Source organism: Phocoena phocoena, chromosome 5, assembly GCF_963924675.1.
Source record: "Phocoena phocoena chromosome 5, mPhoPho1.1, whole genome shotgun sequence".
Lineage (NCBI taxonomy): Eukaryota > Metazoa > Chordata > Mammalia > Artiodactyla > Phocoenidae > Phocoena > Phocoena phocoena.
Genome location: NC_089223.1, coordinates 46,681,152 through 46,704,141, shown reverse-complemented (window position 1 = coordinate 46,704,141; position 22,990 = coordinate 46,681,152). Strand labels below are relative to the sequence as shown.

General features: G+C 42.4%; 1 protein-coding gene across 1 annotated transcript in view; it reads right to left on the bottom strand.

Moving 5' to 3' along the window:
- Positions 1-5,193: 5,193 nt before the first annotated feature.
- PPEF2 (protein phosphatase with EF-hand domain 2) overlaps positions 5,194-22,990 on the bottom strand; it is a 30,989-nt gene continuing 13,192 nt past the window's right edge. The window contains exons 10-16 of the mRNA XM_065877763.1: positions 15,555-15,941; positions 14,379-14,564; positions 13,120-13,262; positions 9,928-10,034; positions 8,825-8,988; positions 7,780-7,867; positions 5,194-5,396 (exon numbers count right to left, since the gene is read on the bottom strand). Of these exons, the coding sequence (XP_065733835.1) occupies positions 5,194-5,396; positions 7,780-7,867; positions 8,825-8,988; positions 9,928-10,034; positions 13,120-13,262; positions 14,379-14,564; positions 15,555-15,941 (1,278 nt within the window). The remainder of the gene's footprint in view (positions 5,397-7,779; positions 7,868-8,824; positions 8,989-9,927; positions 10,035-13,119; positions 13,263-14,378; positions 14,565-15,554; positions 15,942-22,990) is intronic.

Below are 22,990 nucleotides of genomic sequence, written 5' to 3'. Positions count from 1 at the left end.
CTTAAAATTTGTATGGAGACACATAAGACCCCGAATAGCCAAAGCAGTCTTGAGGGAGAAAAACAGAGCTGGAGGAATCAGACTCCCTTACTTCAGACTTTACTAGAAAGCTACAGTCATCAAGACAATATTGTACTTGTACAAAAACAGTAACATAGATCAATGGAACAAGATAGAGAGCCCAGAGATAAACACACTCACTGATGGTCAACTAATCTATGACAAAGGTGGCAAGGATATACAATGGAGAAAAGACAGTCTCTTCAATAAGTGGTGCTGGGAAAACTGGACAGCTACATGTAAAAGAATGAAATTAGAACACTCCCTAACACCATACAAAAAAAAACCTCAAAATGGTTTCGAGACCTAACTGTAAGACCGGACACTATAAAACTCTTAGAGGAAAACATAGGAAGAACACTTTTGGACATAAATCAGAGCAAAATCTTTTTTGATCCACCTCCTAGAGTAATGGAAATAAAAACATAAATAAACAAATAGGACCTAATGAAGCTTCAAAGCTTTTGCATAGCAAAGGAAACCATAAAGAAGACGAAAAGACAACCTTCAGAATGAGGGGAAATATTTGCAAATGAATTAACAAAGGATTAATCTCCAAAATATATAAACAGCTCATGCAGCTCAATATTGAAAAAACAAACAACCTAATCCAAAAATGGGCACAAGGGGGCTTCCCTGGTGGCACAATGGTTGAGAATCTGCCTGCCAATGCAGGGGACATGGGTTTGAGCCCTGGTCTGGGAAGATCCCACATGCCACGGAGCACCTGGGCCCGTGAGCCACAATTACTGAGCCTGCGCCCCTGGAGCCTGTGCTCTGCAACAAGAGAGGCCGTGATAGTGAGAGGCCCACGCACCGTGATGAAGAGCAGCCCCCACTTGCCACAACTAGAGAAAGCCCTCGCACAGAAACGAAGACTCGACACAGCCATAAATAAATAAAAATAAAATTGGCCCTGGTTTAAAAAAAAAAAATGGGCAGAAGACCTAAATAGACATTTCTCCAAAGAAGATATACAGGTGGCCAAGAAGCACCTGAAAAGCTGCTCAACATCATTAATTATTACAGAAATGCAAATCAAAACTACAATGAGGTATCACCTCACACCAGTTAGAATGGGCATCATCAGAAAATCTACAAACAACAAATGCTGGAGAGGGTGTGGAGAAAAGGGAACCCTCTTGCACTGTTGGTGGGAATGCAAATTGATACAGCCACTATGGAGAACAGTATGGAGGTTCCTTAAAAAACTAAAAATAGAATTACCATATGACTCAGAAATCCCACTACTGGCATATACCCAGAGAAAACCATAATTCAAAAAGACACATGCACCCCAATGTTCATTGCAGCACTATTTACAATAGCCAGGTCATGGAAGCAACCTAAATGCTCATCGACAGACGAATGGATAAAGAAGATGTGGTACATATATACAATGGAATATTACTCAGCCATAAAAAGGAACGAAATTGAGTCATTTTTTGAGACGTGGGTGGATCTAGAGACTGTCATACAGAGTGAAGTAAGTCAGAAAGAGAAAAACAAATATCGTCTATTAACGCATGTATGTGGAACCTAGAAAAATGGTACAGATGAACCGATTTGCAGGGCAGAAGTTGAGACACAGATGTAGAGAACAAACGTATTGACATGTATATACTGATGTGTATAAAGTTGATGACTAATAAGAACCTGCTGTATAAAAAAAAGTCCAAAAAAAAGGCTGAGTAAGAAAAAATTCTTTCTCTCTGCTTGACAGTCTTTAAGCTGGAATATCGGTCTTCTCCTGCCTTCAGACTCAGACTGGAACCACACCATCAACTCTCCGGGGTCTCCAGTTTGCTGACTGCTGATCTTGGAACTTCTCAGCTGCCATAATCATATGAGCCTTACAGTAAATCTTTTTATAGACTCTCCAACATTTGACAAAGTAATCTGATTCCTGGGAGTCTAGCCTAAGAAAATGTACAATTCAAGAGCTTTTTATGAAACAAGCTATGTGCGCAAAGTTATTAACCACAGTATTATTTATAATAATTAAAAACTGGAAACAATATACATGTTTAACAATTGGAGCATGGCTGAATAGATTATATTGCATCTATTTGATATTATGCAGCCATTAAAGGAATAATCATGAAGAGTATGTAACAACACAGATGTCAATTTATAAAACAAAAGCAGAACATTAAATTATATAAACATTTTAGTTTTAACAAGAAAAAGTAAATAATGAAAAGAATCCATATGTTTGGGTCATGGGATTACACAAACAATTTTTCACAACTTTCCTTTACCAATAAGACATTATAAAAACAATAAATAAAAGGTATACAATGAAGGGGTTGAATTATCAGTGGTTCTTAATTGAGATAGACTTCAGAATTTTAAAATACTTATACCTACCTTGCGAAAATTCTGAAATGGGATAGGGCACCTATGTATTTAAAAGTATGCAGAAACACTCTAACCTCATCCCCACCCCCAAATACACAGGTGATTATTATTTTTTATTGAAGTATATTTGATTTATAATATTGTGTTCATTTGTTCTGTAGAGCAAAGTAACTCAGCTATACACATATATACATTCTTTTTTATATTATTTTCCATTATGGTTTATCCCAGGATACTGAATATAGTTCCCTGTGCTATACAATAGGACCTTGTTGTTTATCAATTCTGTAAGTAATAGTTTGCATCTACTAACCCCAAACTCGCAGTCCATCCCTCCCCTTCTCTCCCATCCTTTTGGCAACCACAGGTCTGTTCTCTATATCTGTGATTCTGTTTCTGTTTCATAGATAGGTTCATTTGTGCCATATTTTAGATTCCACATATAAGTGATATCATATGGTATTTGTCTTTCTCTTTCTGACTTACTTCACTTAGTATGATAATCTCCAGTTGCATCCATGTTGCTGCAAATGGCATTATTTCCCTCTTCTTTATGGCTGAGTAGTATTCCATTGTATATATGTACCACATCTTCTTTATCCATTCATCTGTCGATGGACATTTAGGTTGTTTCCATGTCTTGGCTATTATGAATAATGCTGCTATGAACGTAGGGGTGCATGTATCTTTTTAAATTATAGTTTTGTCTGGATATATGCCCAGGGAGTGGGATCGCTGGATAACATGGTAATTCTATTTTTAGTTTTGTGAGGAACATCCATACTATTTTCCATAGTGGCTGCACCAACTTACATTCCCACCAAGAGTGTAGGAGGGTTCCCTTTTTTCCACACCCTCTCCAGCATTTGTTATTTGTAGACTTGCTAAAGAACCACCTTAGCAAGCACCACTCGCTAAAGAAACTGTCTTTTTCTCTTTTTATAGCCTTGCTTCCTTTGTCAAAGATTGACCATAGGTGTGTGGGTTTATTACTGGGGTCTCTATTCTGTCCCATTGATCCATATGTCTGTTTTTGTGCCAATACCACACTGTTTTGATTACTGTAGCTTTGTAGTATTGTTTGAAGTCTGGGAGGGTTATGCCTCCTCCTTTTTTCTTTTTAAATTTTTATTTATTTATTTATTTATGGCTGTGTTGGGTCTTCGTTGCTGCGTGAGGGCTTTTCTCTTGTTGCGGCAAGTGGGGGCTACTCTTTGTTGCAGTGCACAGGCTTCTCATTGCAGTGGCTTCTCTCGTTGTGCAGCACAGGCTCTAGGAGCATGAGCTTCAGTAGTTGTGGCATGCAGGCTCAGTAGTTGTGGCTCACGGACTTAGTTGCTCCATGGCATGTGGGATATTCCTGGACCAGGGCTCAAACCTGTGTCCCCTGCATTGGCAGGCAGATTCTTAACCACTGCGCCACCAGGGAAGCCTCCTCTTTTGTTCTTTTTCCTTAGGATTGCTTTGGCAATTCAGGGTCTTTATGGTTCCATATAAATTTTAGGATTATTTGTTTTAGTTCTGTGAAAAACGTCATGGGTAATGTGATAGGGATCACATTAAATCTGTAGATTGCTTTGGGTAGTATGGCCATTTGGACAATATTCTTCCAGGCCAAGAGCATGGGATATCTTTCATTTCTTTGAATCATCTTTAATTTCCTTTATTAATGTTTTATAGTTCTCAGCATATCAGTCTTTCACCTCCTTGGTCAGGTTTATTCCTAAGTATTTTTTTTTTTGGTGTGATTTTAAAACATATTGTGTTTTTACATTCCCTTTCTGATATTTCATTGCTGGTGTAAAGAAATGCAACCAATTTCTATATGTTACTCTTGTATCCTGCTACCTTGCTGAATTCATTGATCAGTTCCAGTAGGTTTTGTGTGGAGTCTTTAGGGTTTTCTATATATGGTATCATGTCATCTGCATATGATGACAATTTTACCTCTTCCCTTCCAATTTGAATACCTTTTATTTCTTTTCTGATTGCTTTGGCTATGACTTCCAATACTATGTTGAACAGAAGTGTTGAGAGTGGGCATCCTTGTCTCGTTCCAGATATTCACGGTAAGTCTTCCAGCTTTTCACCATTGAGTATTATATTGGCTGTGGGTTTGTCATAAATAGCTTTTATTATGTTGAGATATGTTCCTTCTATATCCATTTTGGTAAGAGTTTTTATCATGAATGAATGTCGAATTTTGTCAGATGCTTCTTCTGTATGTATTGAGATGATTATGTGGTTTTCGTCTTTTCTTTTGTTGATGTGGTGTATCACACTGATTTGCGTACGTTGAACCAAACTTGTGAACTTGGGATGAATCCCACTTGGTCGTGGTGTATGATCTTGTTTACGCGTTGCTGGATTCAGTTTGATAATTTTTTTTGATACTTTTTGCATCTATATTCATCAAAGATATCAGCCTGTAATTTTCTTTTTTGGTGGTATCTTTGTCTGGTTTTGGTATCAGGATGATGGTGGCTTCATAGCATGTTCATAGCTCCTCTTGAATCTTTTGGAAGAGTTTGAGAAGGGTTGGTAAAAGTTCTTCGTATGTTTGGTAGAATTCACCTGAATACACAGGTGATTCTGATGCATACTGGTAGGCAAATTCTCAGCATAAAGTTCCACAAAGCTATGGAGAATAAGGGAGATATTCCCACAATGAGCTCAGCATTGCTTACAAGGCACCTTGGACGATGGGGACCAGACTGGCCTTAGTGTATTATCTGGGCTGCTGCAGTCACTGTTATTAGTGTTTGTGGCTTGTCAGCAATCTGATGCATAACCCTTTGAGCAGGATTGCTCCACAAGGCGGAAGGCCTCCAGGAACTCGTTGATGTCAATGTGGCCATCTTTGTTGAAGTCAATGCTCCGGGCAAGGTCACAGATGCAGTCGTCTGTGACATCAATGTTCATATGAGAGCTGAACAGCTTCCAAGTCTGCCTGAACTCGTCCAGTGAAATGAACCCTTACCAGAGAAAGCAAGTCACTTTAGCGAGTCAGTCTAGTTTTCAGTGCTCATTTCCTCTGACATTCTTGCAAGGATACCTGCTTCCTACTGTTAAACAAAGGCACCCAAGGCCTAGTATCCACTTTAAACTCCCAAGAGGATAGCACTGAACCACTTAATCAGTGGTTCTGAGAGGGAAGCAATAGTGTTCCTCTCCTTATAGGGACATTTAGAAATGTTTTGCGACATTTTTGATTGTCATGACTGGGGTGGGGGTAGGGTGTTACTGCATCTAGTAGGTAAAGGCCAGGGATGTTACTAAACACCCTAAAATGTACAGGATGTGCACCAAAACAAAGAATTACTCAAGCCAAGATGTAAGTAATGCCACTGCTGAGAAACCCTGCATTAAATCATCCTAAACATATGCTAATTTAATCTGCTTGTAAAAAGGTTTTGGACCTATACATCTAAGGTCAGTTGACTTTTTTTTTTTTCCCTTTTTTTGGGCTGTACCACGTTGCTTGTGGGATCTTAGTTCCCTAGCCAGGGAGCAAACCCATGCCCTCCTCAGTGAAAGCATGGAGTTCTAACCACTGGACAGCCAGGGAATTCCCTCAGTTGACTATTTACAAGGGTTCCAAGACCATTCAACAGGTAAAGGATAATTTTTTCAACAGATGGTAGGGGACAACTGGATATCCACAGTCAAAAAATGAAGCTAGACCCCTACCTTGCACTGCAAACAAAAATTAACTCAAAATGGATCAAAGACCCAACTGTAAGAGCTAAAACTGTAAAACTCTTGGATGAATACATAGGTGTTAAGTCCTTATGATCTTCAGTTACTAGTTTTTCTTAGATATGACACCAAAAACACAATAAAAGAAAAAATAAATTGGACTTTTTTTAAATTACAAACTTTTGTGCATCAGAAAACACTACCAAAAAGGTGAAGAGATAACCCATAAAGTCAGAGAAAATATTTGCAAACCATATATCTGATCATGGCCTAATATCCAGAATATATACAAAGAACTCTTACAACTCAACAATAAAAAGAAAACCCAATTAAAAGATGGGCTAAGGATTTGAAGAGACATTTCTTCAAAGGAGATATACAAAGTTCCAATAAGCACATGAAAAGATGCTCAATATTATTAGTTATTAAGGAAATTCAAATCAAAACCATAATGAGATATTTCACACCCAGTAGGATGGCTGTAAAAAAATTTTTTTTAATGGAGGATAACAAGTGTTGGTGAGAATGTGGAGAAATTGGAACCCTCTTACAATGTCAGTAGGAGTGTAAAATGGTATAGCCACTGTGAAAAAACAGTTTGACAGTTCCCCCAAAAGTGAAACATCATTTTACCATATGGTCCAGCAATTGCACTCCTGGGAATACATCCAAGAGAATTGAAAACATATGTTCACACACAAAGTTGTATATGAATGTTCATAACAACATTATTCATAACAGCCAAAAAGTGGAAAAAAATCCAAATGTCTATCAACTGATGAATGGATAAACAAAATGTGATATAGCCATACAATGGAATATTATCCAGCTATAAAAAGAAATAAACTGATACGTGCTACAACGTGGGTGAACCTTAAAAACATGCTAAGTGAAAGAAGCCAGACACCAAAGGCCATGTATCATACACGTCTATTTATATGAAATGTCCATAACATGCAAATACATAGAGACAGAAAGCAGATTAATGGTTGCCAGGGACTGGTGGAGAAGGAACAGGGGATGGGGAGTGACTGCTAATCGGTATAGGTTTCTTTTTAGGGTGACGAAAACGTTCCAAAATTAGATAGCGATAATAGTTACACAAGCTTGTGAATACACTAAAAGAGCACGGAACTGCACGTTATAAATGGGTAAATTATATGGTATGTGAATTGTATCTCAAAAAAAGTAATAATATTTGAAAAGGCCTTTGGAACAATGAGGAAACAGGTGAGGGTATACAGGACCTCCCTGGACATTTTTTTGCAACTCCTTGTGAATCTATAATTATTTAAAAATTTAAAATTTTGAAAAATAAGACTTTGGGAGTAAGATTGCAAAAGCCTTTCTGTTCTAGACACTCTTCATTCCTTTGTGGCTACTTTGATAGAAGGGATAAGGGATATCATAACTATTACAATTCTTCCTATAAGAAGTTCTCATTCAGTTTGTCTTCATTCTTCTCTGCCCAACCCCTCTTCTGTAGGGACAGCTCATGTTGCTCAAATACTACCCTAGTGTCTGCCCATTTATAAGCACTGCCACTAATTTTGCTCCAAAAGCGCTTGAGTAGAAAGGTAAATAATCAGGGAGGAGACTGAAAGGTGGGAGGTAAAATACTTGCTGTGTCAGAAATGGCAGGATAACGAGCGCCTTTACCTGAATGATCACTGTCTATGATCCTAAAAATGGTCTCCAGGTTGGATCGGTTCCGATACAGTGCTTCCAGCAAACTTGATTGTATATTCTGCAAGAAAAAACTCATTTTCCTTCTATCTTTTATGTTTAGGCTTCTCCTAATAGATAATTAACACACAAGTAACCCTGACAATAAGACTCTTGAAAGAACCTGAAGATGTTTTATGATCCCTCCACTCCAGCCCCCTTCAGCCTACTAAATAATCTGATGCTTTAAGAAGTACCTAGTCCATGGTGAAAATGTTCTAAAATTGACCATGGTGATGGTTGCACATATCTGCAAATATATTAAAAACCATTGAACACTTTAAATGGGTGAACTGCATGATATATGAATTATATTGCAATAAAGCTGTTTGTTTTAAAAAGTACATAGCCCAAGGCCTCACATACATTACACATAAGCATTTACCGAACAAATACCGTTTTTTTGTTTTTGTTTTTTTTGTACGCAGGCCTCTCACTGTTGTGGCCTCTCCCGCTGCGGAGCACAGGCTCTGGATGCGCAGGCTCAGTGGCCATGGCTCATGGGCCCAGCCGCTCTGCGGCACGTGGGATCTTCCCGGACCGGGGCACGAACCTGTGTCCTCTGCATCGGCAGGCGGACTTGCAACCACTGCGCCACCAGGGAAGCCCACAAATACCTTTTCAAATAGGGGAAGCAGCATCATGACAAGGAAATCAGTCAGACCTGGGTTTGAGTTCTAGTTCTATAACTTAGAAACTCTATTATCCTAGGCAGGTTATCTAACCCTTGTGACCAGTGTTCTCTTGGGTATGTTGGTGCTGATTATACCTACCTCTTGGAGGTGGTTTTGAGGATAAACTGAGGCAATATGTGTAGGTCACTTAACACAAAGTCTGACACATAGAAACTCAACGAATAGTTGTTTCCATTCATCTTCCTTTTGGGGTTCTCAATATTTGGTTGTTTATGATTCAAAGTTCTCCATAAGGGGCTTCACGGTCCACAGTATGCCTTCATCCACCATTTTCACACCCTTACCTCATGGCTGAATTGTTCTTTGGCCAAGTTTTTCAGCCAGGACTTGTACTCCAGCTTGTTATCTGTCAAGCTGCTCACCAGCTGTGGCCTCAGCATCCGCCATGGCAGTCCTAGATGCAACACAGACTCCACGGCTGCTGCCCAGTCACTCAGGGTGATTAGACCTATAGGAAAGAGCTAACTTGTTGACTCATCACCTACAAATCTTTTATCCTGACATTCTTCTTACTATCAGTAGATAATAGAAGTAATGAGTACTGTCACTGTTTTTCTTGGTTATGGTAGAGTTGGCTGGAAAGTAGGGTTGCCAGATAAAATACAGGATGCCCAGTAGATCTGATTTTCAGACAGACTATAAGTATGTCCCAAATATTGCATGGGACATACTTATATTTAAAAACTATTTGTTGTCTATAATTCAAACGTAATTAGGCATTCTGTTTTTATTTGCCAAATCTATTTGGCAATACTACTGGAAGTCACACAAGACTCTTGTAAATAATATCATAAAACACTATATATATATATATATATATATATATACACACACACACAATACATATACACAGACACACACACATGTATACATAGCATTGGTTATTTCTATGTGTACGAAAAGATAGTGCTATGATTTTATGACTGTTACTGCTATTTTTTAATAGGGCTACATTGTAGTCAGTGTCCATTAGACATTCCACTGGGTTGAGAAAAGACAAAATTTCCAGCTTGGATAATAGAACGAGGAACAGACAAGCACACACTGAAGAGTGAGAAACCGAATCATTGATCTTTTGTTAGTCTTGGACCCACTCTGGTAACCTGTCCCCCTGTTTCTTTTTGCTTAGTTCTGGCCTTGTCACCCTTCCCTGGACTCCATTTCTTTTCACCAGCTTTGTTTATATTTAGCTAAGTTCACGTTCTTCTAAAAGCTTAGAATTTATGAATTTAGGAACGATAACTAGGAGGTTAAGTTGAATAAGGGAGGACGTCTTCAAAAAGGTCTTCTGGTCATTTAAACAAATATTTATTTGCTAATTACCTGAAACAGAGGGTTTTTTGGCCAGCTGCCCTCCTCTATGAATATTTCACTTGAGTAGTCTTACCAGTCTTATCTTTATCACGCTTCTTAAATTCAACAAGAAGATCTGAGGAATGGGCAAATAACTTTTCACGTAGGGCTCTCAGAGCCGACTCCCCAACTCTGCTAATCCTGGGACAGGAGATGAAAAGGAACATTTTAAAACATTAGTATAGAATAAATAGTCTTGGATTTTTACTAAGTTTCTCCTCTCTCTTTCTTAATGTCTCAACCTTCAAAGAGCTCGTCTCTTTTTTCTCCCCAATGCTCTCCTGCTTTGCCCTGCTGTGCACAGATAGGATCTGTCTGGGGAATGCTGCTGTCCTTCCCAGTGTAGGACAGTGGTTAGAGCAGAAGTTCTAGAGAAACACCACCTTTGTGGTAAAGTTATCTAATTATACTGTACCTCTTTTTCTCCATCTGCAAGATAGTGACAAAAATGGTACCTAACTCACAGGATTATTGTGAAGATTAAATAAGTAAATTCATGTAAAGCACTTAGAAGAAAGCCTGGCACATAGAAAGCACTCATCAAATGGTATCTGTTATCATAATCATATGCTTTCCTTGAAATTTATTATTACATTAAACAGTCACAAGGCAGGATTTATGAATAACAAGGTATCACTAAGTTAGTTTTCTTATGCTTACTGGGTCAACAGAGTAATGCTGGGCATGGTACTTGGCCTAAAATGTGTTCAATAAATATCTGTAGTTGAATAAACAAGAATATAAAAAGAGATAAAAGGTAAATATGTACTTTGTCCTATGTCATTGAGGAAGCAGCCATTCTATAAATGATGACCAGATAACCTATCTTTTCAAGTGCTAAAAGTAAAAAAAAAGGCCAAAACACAAACCAAAAAACCCCATTTTAATCATGTTTGATGCAAGTCTTCCTTGAAATTTAAGGTACTTAGCATAATGGTCTCCATAAACCCTCAGAAAAGTATGAGCTGCCTAAAATTCATCTCAGATTTCATGGGTATGTGAGCGTATGTGCTTTTACTGGTGAGTTTGTTGTCTTATCAGAGGCTAAAAGAAGTATGGGACCCCCTAAAAGTTTAAGAACCACTGGTTTGAAAAGCATTTAAACTATTTCTGGTAAACTGTGCTCATGGATGGTTATCATGCAGGGATGGAGTATAGCAATGGCCTTGAGAGCTGCCTGGATGCACAAGGCTCTCTGTCCCTACGTCAAGCAGCGCATATTGAGCTCCGCATGGATCATCTGATTAATCCTCCAACACCCACTGAGGTAGGTACAACTATTATGCCTATCACAGTGTAAGTAACTAGCCCGAGGTCCCATAGCTAGTAAGGGGTAGGGCCAGAAATCAATCTTGACAAGTGGACTCCAGGCTGGCTAAACTATTATCATGAGACATGGGTTTAAACCAAAAATAAATGGATTCTGAATGAGGGTTCCTCTAGGAAAAACACTTGATCTTGAGTTGATGGACACTGAGACATCCATTATGGTTGTCAGAGACATTTTCCTCTTTACTTCTTAGTTCTCTATTGTGGTCCAAACAGTTGGAATTGTTAGACAAGTGACTTCTGCATAAATTCAGGGATGTTGTACTTGCTTTAATGCAATCAGTGAATATTTTTAAAAGGTGAGTGTTCTTTAATTATGGTATTAAAACATGTTATTTATAGGGTTCCCCACAGTGATTCCTTTTGCGGTGGGAACATCTGAATCACATGGAATCATGGTATTCCAGGTTCCTGGGGCTCACCCCTGGAGATTCTAATTTGGGAGGGATGGGATGAGGCTCCAATAAATGATTTTTTATAAAGCTCCAGAGGATTCTGTAGCACAGTAGGTTTCACTATCAGTTGGTGAGCTTAAATTTTCACATAATACTTCTTTTTGAATGATGCTGGCTCCGATTGTGTAAAACTTGAGTGTTCAGTAACTCTTGAGTATTTAATAACTCGAGTGATTTAAAATAATGCACTTTTATGGCACTCATACAAGGCAGATATTAAATATTCCTGTATTCTTTTCCCACTAGATTTATGCTGACTTTAAAAAAAATAACATTATTTCACTTAAAAAAATTTTATTTATTTTTGCCTGTGTTGGGTCTCTGTTGCTGCGCACGGACTTTCTCTAGTTGCAGCGAGTGGGGGCCACTCTTCGTTGCGGTGCGCAGGCTTCTCATTGCGGTGGCTTCTCTTGTTGCGGAGCACGGGCTCTAGGCGCGCAGGCTCCAGCAGTTGTGGTGCGTGGGCTCAGTAGTTGTGGCACACGGGCTTAGTTGCTCTGCGGCATGTGGGATCTTCCCAGACCAGGGATTGAACCCATGTCCCCTGCATTGGCAGGCGGATTCTTAACCGCTGTGCCGCCGGGGAAGTCCCTATGCTGACTTTGTTTTGATTTCTAATTTAGTTTGGCTGATAATTAAAGAAGCTTGTTCAGCAGCACTGCAACTGTATCTTTCAGCAGCGTATATACTCCGGGGCCAGCTTCTAAGTGGGCAACAGCACTGCAGAGTTGTTAAGTATGTGGGTTCTGAAATACGACTGTCTGGGTCAAGGCTTACTTTCACCACTTACTAGCTGTGTGGCCAATGGCCACTGATTTAACCTCTGTTCCTTAATGATCTCATCTATAAAACTGAAATTAGTAATGCTGTGTATTTTATAAGCTCATTGTGAAACAATATATAAATTCTTTACAATAACACTTAGTGTATAGTAAGCTCTCAACTAAGATTAGAACTCAGAATCATCTCAATAGAAACCATTTAAGTAATATTATATGCTCTCTTCCCAGGAAGAAAGGAGCATTGTTAACAAATGTGTGCACTGAAATCTATCTGCTAAATCCCTAGATAGTGAAAGAACCTTTGTCTGTGGTTGACCGCGTAACACAAACGCTTTAAGGATGAAAGAAAAAGGAAGAGTGACCCTGGAAAGATTTAGTGGCCTGGTATATGTATTTCACCCAAGACATACCCACGGAGAATAATTTCTGCAGGAAGCAAATTTGTCCCTTCCATTAATGATGGGTAGGTGGAGATTTTAGAGTATATGGAGGAGAAAGAAGAGGCCCTGTTGTAATGTCTATTCGAGGTCCTACTGCTGACACAGCTAAATTTTGAACTCTGACTTAGAATTTGGATAAATGTAATGACATTTGCACTTCAAAGTTTCCACAAACACTATAATTCTGTCTTTCTGAAAATCACTCATTGAAAAGTCTTGCCTTTGCCTCATGGTAAGCGTGTGGGTTGCCTTGTTAGCTTGAAATTGCACAATGTGTGGGCTCAAGGCCGGCCCTAGTTTGACATAGGCTCCTCTGTTACTGCCGACTTCGTAGTAGTTGGAGGCAGAAAAGATGGTTAACACCTAAATGAAAAAACAGGAAAGAGACGAGCATTCAGGTTCACTGAAGAACTCTTCACCCTCAACCCTACAGGGCCCAACCCAATTTCAGGGGTGGCTGTTCCTTCTTGATCTCGTCTATGTTTTTTTTTATTATTTTTTTTATCATCAATGCTAGTAGGGCAGGAGTTATGACTCAAGTAATAAAAACTTGAATTCTGATAGGACATCCACAACATGTTTTCTTCACATTTTTATCCCAATCAAAAATAGCAGGGGTCATAGAAAACACTTCATTTGGTTCGACTCAGAGGCAAGCTAGGTCTGATTAACTGGGATGCCCACGACAACTAGCAGGCAGATCAGTTATTAAAGGTGGTGCGAAGCCTCACAGCAGGGTTTCCTTTGGAGTGTTGGGCCTGCTGAGATGTTCTGTGAAAAAAATTTCCATTGTCAAGACAATGGGAAATGCTAGACACTGTTATCTCTTCTTGGAGATTTACAATGAATAGAGGAAATTAAAGGCTCTCAGAAGTCCTGCGATAAAGAAACTTATACAACTGTTTAACATTCCTGTTAAACATTTCTTACATTAGTTGATGTCAAACTTTTCCTCAGCGTGGAAACCTGTAATTCTCCTGTAGAGTTGGTATTTCTGGGCATTAGGCTAAGCAAACATTGTAGGATTTGGAGATGCCCAAAGGTTTAGACAGGATGTTAATTATGCTCTTAGGAGACAAAACAATCCTGAATGCCTGCCTGGGGCTCAGTGCAGAGATCCTGTTACCCTATAGTGTAGTTTGAGACCTGGGACAGTAAGCAATGTGACAGAATAGAGATGTGGCTGGGAAAACACTGGGCCATATTTCCATCCATGAAATGGGACCATATCTGCCCCTCACTTTCCTCTCAGGGTATTGGTAAGTGGTGGCCTCAATCAAACGTGGGGTTTTAAAGAGGCTACAAAAGTCAAGGATAAATGACTGTAAAGGACCTAGTTACTTTGGGCAAGTGGATAGCAAGTGGATAACGACTGTGAGGCACAGCTGATAGTGAAGAGCTGAGAGCCTTAGCTTATCCATGTCTTGGAAGGGCAAAATGGACCGGACCACTCTTGCGCGATGGCAGAGGCCTGCCCACCTTGCGGCTGTGGCAGAACTCATAGCCCTCGGGCTTGCACTCGTGCGAGCGGATCAGGAATTGCAGATTGTATTTCTGTAGCAACCGTTCTGTCACGTTAGGCCCAAAATAACAGCCACCTCCTCGAATGGTGTTGGCCTTGCAGCCCTCCTGAGCCATGGGGTCACTCCACAGTATATCCACCACCTAGAGAGAAAAGGCATATTTTGCAAAAGGAGAGACTCGCCTTTTAAAGTTTCAGTTCTAAGTCGATGTTGAGGTCCAGATCGATAACTCAGGGAGAATGTAACCCAGACTCACCATCTCTCTCTTGGAGGTTTGTAGCCTCAGAGTCACCTGCGATTCCTCCCCTTTCTCACCACCCTCCATCCAATCCATCAGCAATTCTGAATTCTCTCCTTTTCTTTATTGAATGAGGCATAAGAAGCTGCCATTTTTCGTGGGTCGAAAATGGTTGAACACCAATGAGTTCAGGTAGTCCTATTAGCACTACTACACAAGATCACCAGCAGCAGAACCTCCCACCTGGATTACAGGTCTCCCTGCCAAGGTCTTGGCCTGGGGAAGTAGCCCCCATTCGGCTGCCAGAGTCATCTATTTCAGCAAGCACTGTGCGCGCCTACTCAATGTCCGTTCTCCTCCTTCCTAGCTGATAGAACTCTTCCTGGGGTGTTTGGCATGGCAATGTGCCTGGCTAAAATACTTGCTTTCGCACTCTCCCTTGCAGCTAGGGGTGGCCATGGGATGCAGTTCTGAAGATTTTGGAAAAGCCTTTAGTTGCCTGAAAACGGAAGACAGAAGCAGCCGATGTAGCCCTTCCGGCCTTGAGCCACAGCAGCCAACTGATAGATGTCAGATATATATAAAATAGCATCCCATAAATTGTGGCTGACCTTCTCAGCCCAGTGATGCTAGGTCCCTAAACCAAGTTCACTCAGACGATACAGCCCACCTACTACATCTTCCCATCCTTTATAAAACTCCAAAGTATGAGTCATTAGGCAAATACCAATAGCCTTCTGGGGTGTTCTAACCCCAGGGAGGGAGAGAAAGAGGGGCGAAAAAACACCCCACTCTGAATTTACATGCAAGGAGGAGATTCGTTCGGTTTTTCTGAAATCCTTGCTCCTTCCCGAAGGCAGCCAAACTGCAGTGGGCAGCGCCGGCCACACCCACCTGCCTCCACTCCTCCTGAGTGGGCTCCCGCCGCCCCTCAGCTTCCGGGTCCGCTTCGGATGCCAAGGGCAAGGGTTCCTCCTTCTCCTTGATCTCTGGGAAGCCCGCTTGCTGCCGACACTTCTCCAGCTCCAGGTCCACGGAGTGCCGCACCCAATGGGAGAGCTCCTTGGGGTCCAGGGGGACCCTGCAGGGGACGCTGGAGGAGCGCCCGGCTCTGTGGGCCTTCTGGGTGCTGGGGCAGAGGGGCGAGGTGGGGAGAGAGTGGCTTTGGGGGAGGAACCACGGGGAGGGTGTCCCGGCAGAGCTCGTCTGGTTGGCTTTTCCCTTCTCCTCCGCCTGTTTCTTATCCTCCTTTCTCGTTTTGCATCTCATGGTGGAAACAATCTAAAAATGTCCAGAGAAGATAACAGATGCTTCAATGAAATGGTTGGTGCCTCTCACTGTTGTGGCCTCTCCCGTTGCGGGGCACAGGCTCCGGACGCGCAGGCTCAGCGGCCATGGCTCACGGGCCCAGCCGCTCCGCGGTATGTGGGATCTTCCCGGACCAGGGCACGAACCCGCGTCCCCTGCATCGGCAGGCGGACTCCCAACCACTGCGCCACCAGGGAAGCCCCCGTTCGTCCTTTTTGAGCAGCACTTTGGCATCAAGTCAATGCTCCCCACATTGGGCTCCACGGATTGTCCCGCAGTGACAAGGTCAACAGAGGACTAGGAGTAAACCCTTTAGAAGCTTTTATAGCAATTGGATACGGCTGTCATTCAATCACGTGATCACTGGGCTTATATTTTTTGTTTGTATTTCAGTTTTCTAGTCATTCACATTTATTGTATTTTACAAAAGTATCAATCTGTGACAAATTAGACATTTATGAAACCTGGTCCTCCACCACAGATCATTGGAAAATGCTAACCTAGGTCATTGTTTCTAGGAACCTAGTGATTTTTAGACAAGGATGGGAAAGGGCACCTCTCAGGAAGGACAGCCCTTATCGACTTTCGTGTTGTTCCACAGACGCAAAAACAAAGGAGAAGGAATGCAGCCTATGGCTGAGAAATGTTGGAATGGGAAAAACTTGATGCTTACTGTGGGAGAGACAGCACTTACTGGGAGTTTACAGGAAGTGCTATCTTGTCTGCTGAGGAAGGACAAGGGAGGGGAAGGAAGGACCTCTTTTCAGCCTGGACCTAATCGGGAAGATACTCTTCTTGCCAAAGGGACTGAGTGTGGTCCCTCTCACTGCCTCAGAGTCATTATGGTACTGGGACCAAGCCAACAATGTAGAGGATACAAGCAGGAAGAATTCTGATCATGAGAAAGAGAGGGCTCAGGCCACAGAGCAGAGCTGGGGCATCCAGCCAAAGGGAGAGAGCAGCCATTCCCGGGATGCCTGAGTGCCACCGTGAAGACTGAGGGCCACAGTGTTCCACAAGGGCATCAAGATAAAGGTCTGGTTCACAAGAGGAATTCTGTGCAAGTGTGTAATCAAGGAGCAAGAACTTTCTGCAAATAGGTCTAAGGGCAGATGTACAAGAAAGCCACGTCCTGGTGTAGACTGACTGTGGGCGGGAACAAAGACGGACACTCAGAGTGGCTCGGCGGTAACTGACTGACGTTTGAAGAGGGATCCAGATGGAAGAGAACAGAACAGAGGTTCTTCTCTAATGTTGGACAAGCGCTAATTACTTCCTAGGCAGTTCCAGCCCTGGGCGTAGAGAGGGAAAGTCCACAAAATGTGAGTGGACTCATAACCACCTCCTTCTCTCCTCAACTGTCTTCTTGCCAACTCACAGCCGAGGGCCAGTCCATCAGTCCCGCCCTTACGATCCTCAGGTAACTTTATAAGGATGTTATCTGCTTCAAGAGGCATCCCTAGGACTTCCCTGGTGGCGCAGTGGTTAAGAATCCACCTGCCAATGTGGGGGACACGGGTTCAATCCCTGGCCCGGGAAGATCCCACATGCTGCGGAGCAACTAAGCCCGTGCGCCACAACTACTGAGCCTGCGCGCCTAGAGCCCGTGCTCTGCAACAAGAGAAGTCACGACAATGAGAAGACCGTGCACCACAATGAAGAGTAGCCCCCGCTCGCCGCAACTAGAGAAAGTTCCCGCACAGCAATGAAGACCCAACGCAGCCAAAAATAAATAAATAAAATAAATTTATTTTAGAAAGAGGCACCCCTAACTTTTATTCTTAAGGGGAGTAATAGTTTTAATATGTATTGAGCCTTTTCCAAATAGGTGCTATCCTTGGCCCTTTATAGGAATTCATTGATTAGGGCTCACACCCCTATGAGATGTCATCTTCATAGTTTTGCATGAAGTCATTGATTAGCCCTCACCTCCCTGTGAGACAGCATCCTTACTTATAGTACAGGTGAGAAAACTGAGGCATAGAGATACTAAGACTGTACCAGGACTGAATCCAGATATCTGACTCCAGAGCCCCTGCTTCTCCAATTTTCTGAAACTGTGGGTGATCATTAGTTAAATCCATTCCACCTATAACCTGCCTTCGCTAATCAAGGTTGTTTTAATTGTTGCTACAGAAGACTTGAGTGTCCTCCAAGCAGTACACAGCCTAAATAAGACGCTTGCCTGTGTTGTTTTCCGGGAACTTGGAATCAGCTGTGTCTAGTTCGGGCTGAGCTGATTAAGACTGGAGGGGACCACTGACCCTTCAACTAGGCATGCACTGGGGTATTATTAGTGCCCTTTTGAAGGTGGAGAGGCCTGTGTAGCCTGGTTACACCTGCCCAGAACCATGATTACTGCACCTTTTTCTAATCACCTTTCCCCACACTCCTCACACCTCAGATGCCCTGCTGCTTTCTCCTATAAATACATTGAGCACCTTGCCTTCAGGGAGGCAGATTTGAGATTTGTTCTCCCTTTCCTCACTTGGCTGCCTTGTCAATAAACCCTCTCTTTGTTGTAAACCTCAGTGTCTCAGCATTTTGGCTGCTATGCTAGGGCAAAAGGAACCTAGTTTGCTAACAAATATGGCAAACCAGCCAGGAGGTAAGTCCAGATGGACCTTTTGGCTGTGGTTGGTTGGCCCCTTGCAGTATTGAGAGCCTGTGGGTGAGTCCAAGCGGCTCCCTTGCCCGTTTTGTCCAGGGACCATCCTCTGGGTTTCCCTGGTGAGGTGCTGCTGACCTTCAGTGCTTAGTTTTGCAGCAAGGAGACAGTTTTGGGGATTTGGGGTTGGAAGACGTCTTTGGGTGAGTAACCTTGTTAAAGAAATGCACCTGTGCCTAGATTGTTTGGCAATTCTGACCACCATACCCGGGTTAAAGGCCCGGGGCTCTGGTTTTTGGTTTTGTTTTGGTCTTGTTTTGTCCATGTCCACCTATGGCTGATTGTCTTAAGTTGCTAAGGATTGGCAATTGGGGATTCAACTTCTTGGTGACTGTATCAAGGACGCTTGGAAAAATTTCACTGCTGCGACCACCTGGAAGCAAAGCCTCTTCAAAAGGGGAAATATTAATTCAGTTCCCCCTTGCAGCCCTCTAGGCAACATTCTCCAAAATTGGGAGACTTTCAGTTATAAATTCATGGAAAAGGTTTTTTGTTTTTATGGGGGTTTTTTTGGTAACACTGCATGGCCACAATATCCTTAAGATCCTGGAGCAAAACGGTCTGAGTGGATCCTTGAATTACAATTTTGCAACTAGATTTTGTAAATGGGAAGAAAAATAAGGTGAAATAATTTATGTATGGTCTTTTATGTTATTGTATCAGAATATTGATATGTTATTGTAAGATTATGGTCCAACAGGAAGGGAAGACAAAGAAACCTGTTTTGCTTGATTCTAATGAAAAGGAAGATGACTTGCTATTAATTCAGTCGAACGCCGCTTCGACTGCTCCTCCCCCACCCTTATATGATGGTGCTGCTGTTCTTTCATTGCCAGCGCCTGAGTCACAGACTCAGGTTCATCCCCACCCCTACCTCCCCACCCCCATTAGATCCAGAAATAGGAACGGTCTTCCCCTCTCATACTGCGTACTGATCAGGGTACTGTTTGGCCAGGGAGCTACCCAAGCTCAGGTGGGGCAATATCTGTTAAGGTAAGTCCCGGTTGTGGGTGTGAATGCTGAGACCGGGCAGCCAATGGGACTGATCTGGGTCCACTCCCCCTTTTCAGCTTTAGATGTATTTAATCAGAAGAGTTTGCCAACTTTAGAGAGATGACCCAAAGGGAATGGAAAATCTTTTTTCATCGATTTTTGCAACTCACAGCCCAACCTGGGCAGACGTTCAAAATGTGTTAAATACCTTCCTCATTTCAGAAGAACTGGACAACTAGAATGGTGCTGGATAAAGCTAGGGAGGAGGCATATTGGCTTCATACTGAAACCCCTGGCAACCGGGTACGGGCTGCAGCAAGGGTAGCTGTACCAACAGTGGATCCTAATTGGGATGTGAATGCTGGGGATAGGCCAAAACTTGAACGTTACTGAGATTCCATTCTTCATTGCGAAGAGGGGTACCAAAACAACTTTTATTGGCCAGAGCACCCCCAATATACAGAAGAAACTGCAAAAGGTGGAAGGGGCTTTAGGGATGCCTAAGTCTCAGCTTGTTGAAATTGCCTTTTTTTAATGGCAGAGACCAGGTTCGGGAGAAAAGGGAACAACAGAGACGGAAACGACAGTCCATTCTGCTGGCGGCTGCCTTAACACAGGCAAGAGCTGGATCAATTCAAGGACCCACACAAGGGACTCAGCGCAAGTTAGGCGGCCCCAAGCTTCCACTCGAATGGAGCACCCCATAGTGGGACCCCTCCAGTGACACTGGAAAAGAGTGTCCCATCCTAAATAAGACTCTTGGAGAAGGTAAACAACAAGTGGCACACCAGATGCCCGAACTGAGAATGAGTGACCAAGAATGATGGGACCCAGGGTTTCCTTTAAATCCTGTCAAAATCCATCAATATCTCTCCTACAGCGTCCCCAGTGATGATGAGGGTGGGAAATCAACTTTCAGGTTTTCTGACCAATTTGGGGCCACTCACTTGGCTTTTAAATACCCAGCTTTCTAAACTTGCTTCTGAGATTGTGTTTTAGTAACTGGGGTGTCTGGAGAAATCTTGAAAAAGTCTTTTCTCTTGCTGCTAGACTGCCAGATGGGGAAAACCCATCTGAAGTATAGCTTTCTATACATGCCTGAATACCCCGTTCTCCTTCTGGGATGAGATTTACCAACTAAATTTACTGCCAAGGTTACCTTTGCACCTGGACGAATGGGTATTAAAGTATCACCAGAACAGGCTTGCGCACTGCAGGCTTTATTGCTCTGACCTTAAAGAGGACAGCTCAGCTAGCAACGATTCTGGATGAGATACTGCAGGAAGTGTGTCTGGAGGTATGGGCAGATGGGAGGCCAGGGAGAGCAACGATGGCTAAGCCTAGACAGGTTAGACTTCACTCTGGGGCAAAAGTTCCAAACTTAAAGCAGTAATTGTTAAAGGAGCAGGCAAAGTGTGGAATGCAACCCCTGTTACTGGTCCTCCTTGAACATGATTTAATACGCCCATGCCGTCACCTAATAATACTCCAATTTTATTGGTCCAGAAACCAGGCACAGATGAATATCGGTTTGTGCACAACTTAAAAGCAATTAATCAAATCGTAGAAGATATTCATCCAGTAGTCCCTAACCCATGTATTCTGCTCACTACTTTGTCCGGAGATTTTTGTTGGTTTACTGCATTAGAGTTGAAGGAGTCCCTTTTTTTCTGTATACCCATGAGTTTTGAATCCCAAGAGTCGTTAGCTTTTGAATAGTAAGATCTAGATACAAAAGTTAACAGTACCATTGGATAGTACTTCTTCAGGGATTTAAAAATTCCCCCAGAAGGGACTTCCCTGGCGGTCCAGTGGTTAAGACTCCATGCTTCCACTGCAGGGGGCGCGGGTTTGATCCCTGGTCGGGGAACTAAGATCCAAAAAAAAAAAAAAAAAATTCCCCCACAATATTTGGAGAAATCCTGGCAAAAGATCTGAGGGACCCTCAACTAACTGAGGGAGCCTTGATGCAGTATGGGGATAATATTCTGATTGCTAGTAAGACAAAGGACACCTCAGACCAGAATACGGTTTTGACTTTGAATTTTTGGTTGAACGAGGCTATAATGTGTCCAAGAAAAAGGCACACATTTTCTGCCCTCTGTCAAGTATTTGGGTTTTGAACTCTCACAAGTGCAGAGAGACTTGCCCCCTGACAGAGGAAGCTCTAGTCAGGGTTGCCGTTCCCACTGCCGAGAGACAACTGCAGGGATTCCTAGGAATGGCTGGGTTCTGCCTCATTTGGATCCCCAACTTTGGACTCATTGCAAAACCCCTTTAGGAAGCTCTTAAAGGAGGAGACAGTGGATCTCAAGACTGGACTAGGGAAATGCCATAAGGCATTCCAGTTTATCAAAGAAAAACTGCTAACGGCCCTGGCTTTAGGTCTTCCAGATAACATCAGAAAGCCCTCTGACTTATTTGTTCATGAGAGACAAGGAATCAGCCTTGGAATCCTGACTGACTCGGAAACTGGGCAGCATAAGGAGGCCTGTTGCATATTTCTCAAAGCAGTTAGATGCAGTTACTAAGGGATAGCCAGTTTGTCTTTGGGCTATAGCAGCTACCTATGATCTTTTATGAGAAGCAGAGAAATTTACACTAAAACAACCTACCACTGTGCATACCCTTCACTGTGCACTTCTCCTCCTAGAACAGAAGGGAGGATATTGGTTAACTTCAGGAAGATGAGGAAAATATCAGGCTATATTATTGGGTAATCCTAATGTTACTCTGAAAGCAGTCTCCACCTTGAATCCTGCCACTTTGTTCCCAACTAATATTGAAGAGCCTATTCAGATAATTGCACAGGGCTATTCCAGCCATCTAGACCTGATGGACCAACCACTGGAGGACCCACTCCTTGAGATGTTCACGGATGGAAGCAGCTTTATGGACCAGGAACAATGCAAAGCTGGGTGTGCAGTGGTAACTCATCCCAAAGACACTGGAAGCAGAAGCCCTTCCCCCACGTACCTCCTCACAAAAGGTGGAACTTATAGCCCTGATGAGAGCCCCCCCATACAGGTAAAGGTAAGAGAGTAACTATTTTCACTGATTCTAAAATATACTTTCTTGGTGGTCCATGCTGGGGCCATTTGGAGAGAGAGAGGATGTGAACTGCAGGGAAGAAGGAAATTGGTATAAATAGACTTTTATACCAAATAAATTTTAACCTTATTAGAAGCTGTCATGGAGCCAAAAGAATGAATGTCCACTGTCGAGGACATCAGAAATCAGATTGTCTGACTGCTCAAGGGAATAATCTAGCAGATCAAGCAGCAAAGCTAGCAGCCAGGACTAAAACACCCTAGATCCCCAATGTTGGCCCTGATCCCCTGATGTGGATCTGACAAGATGC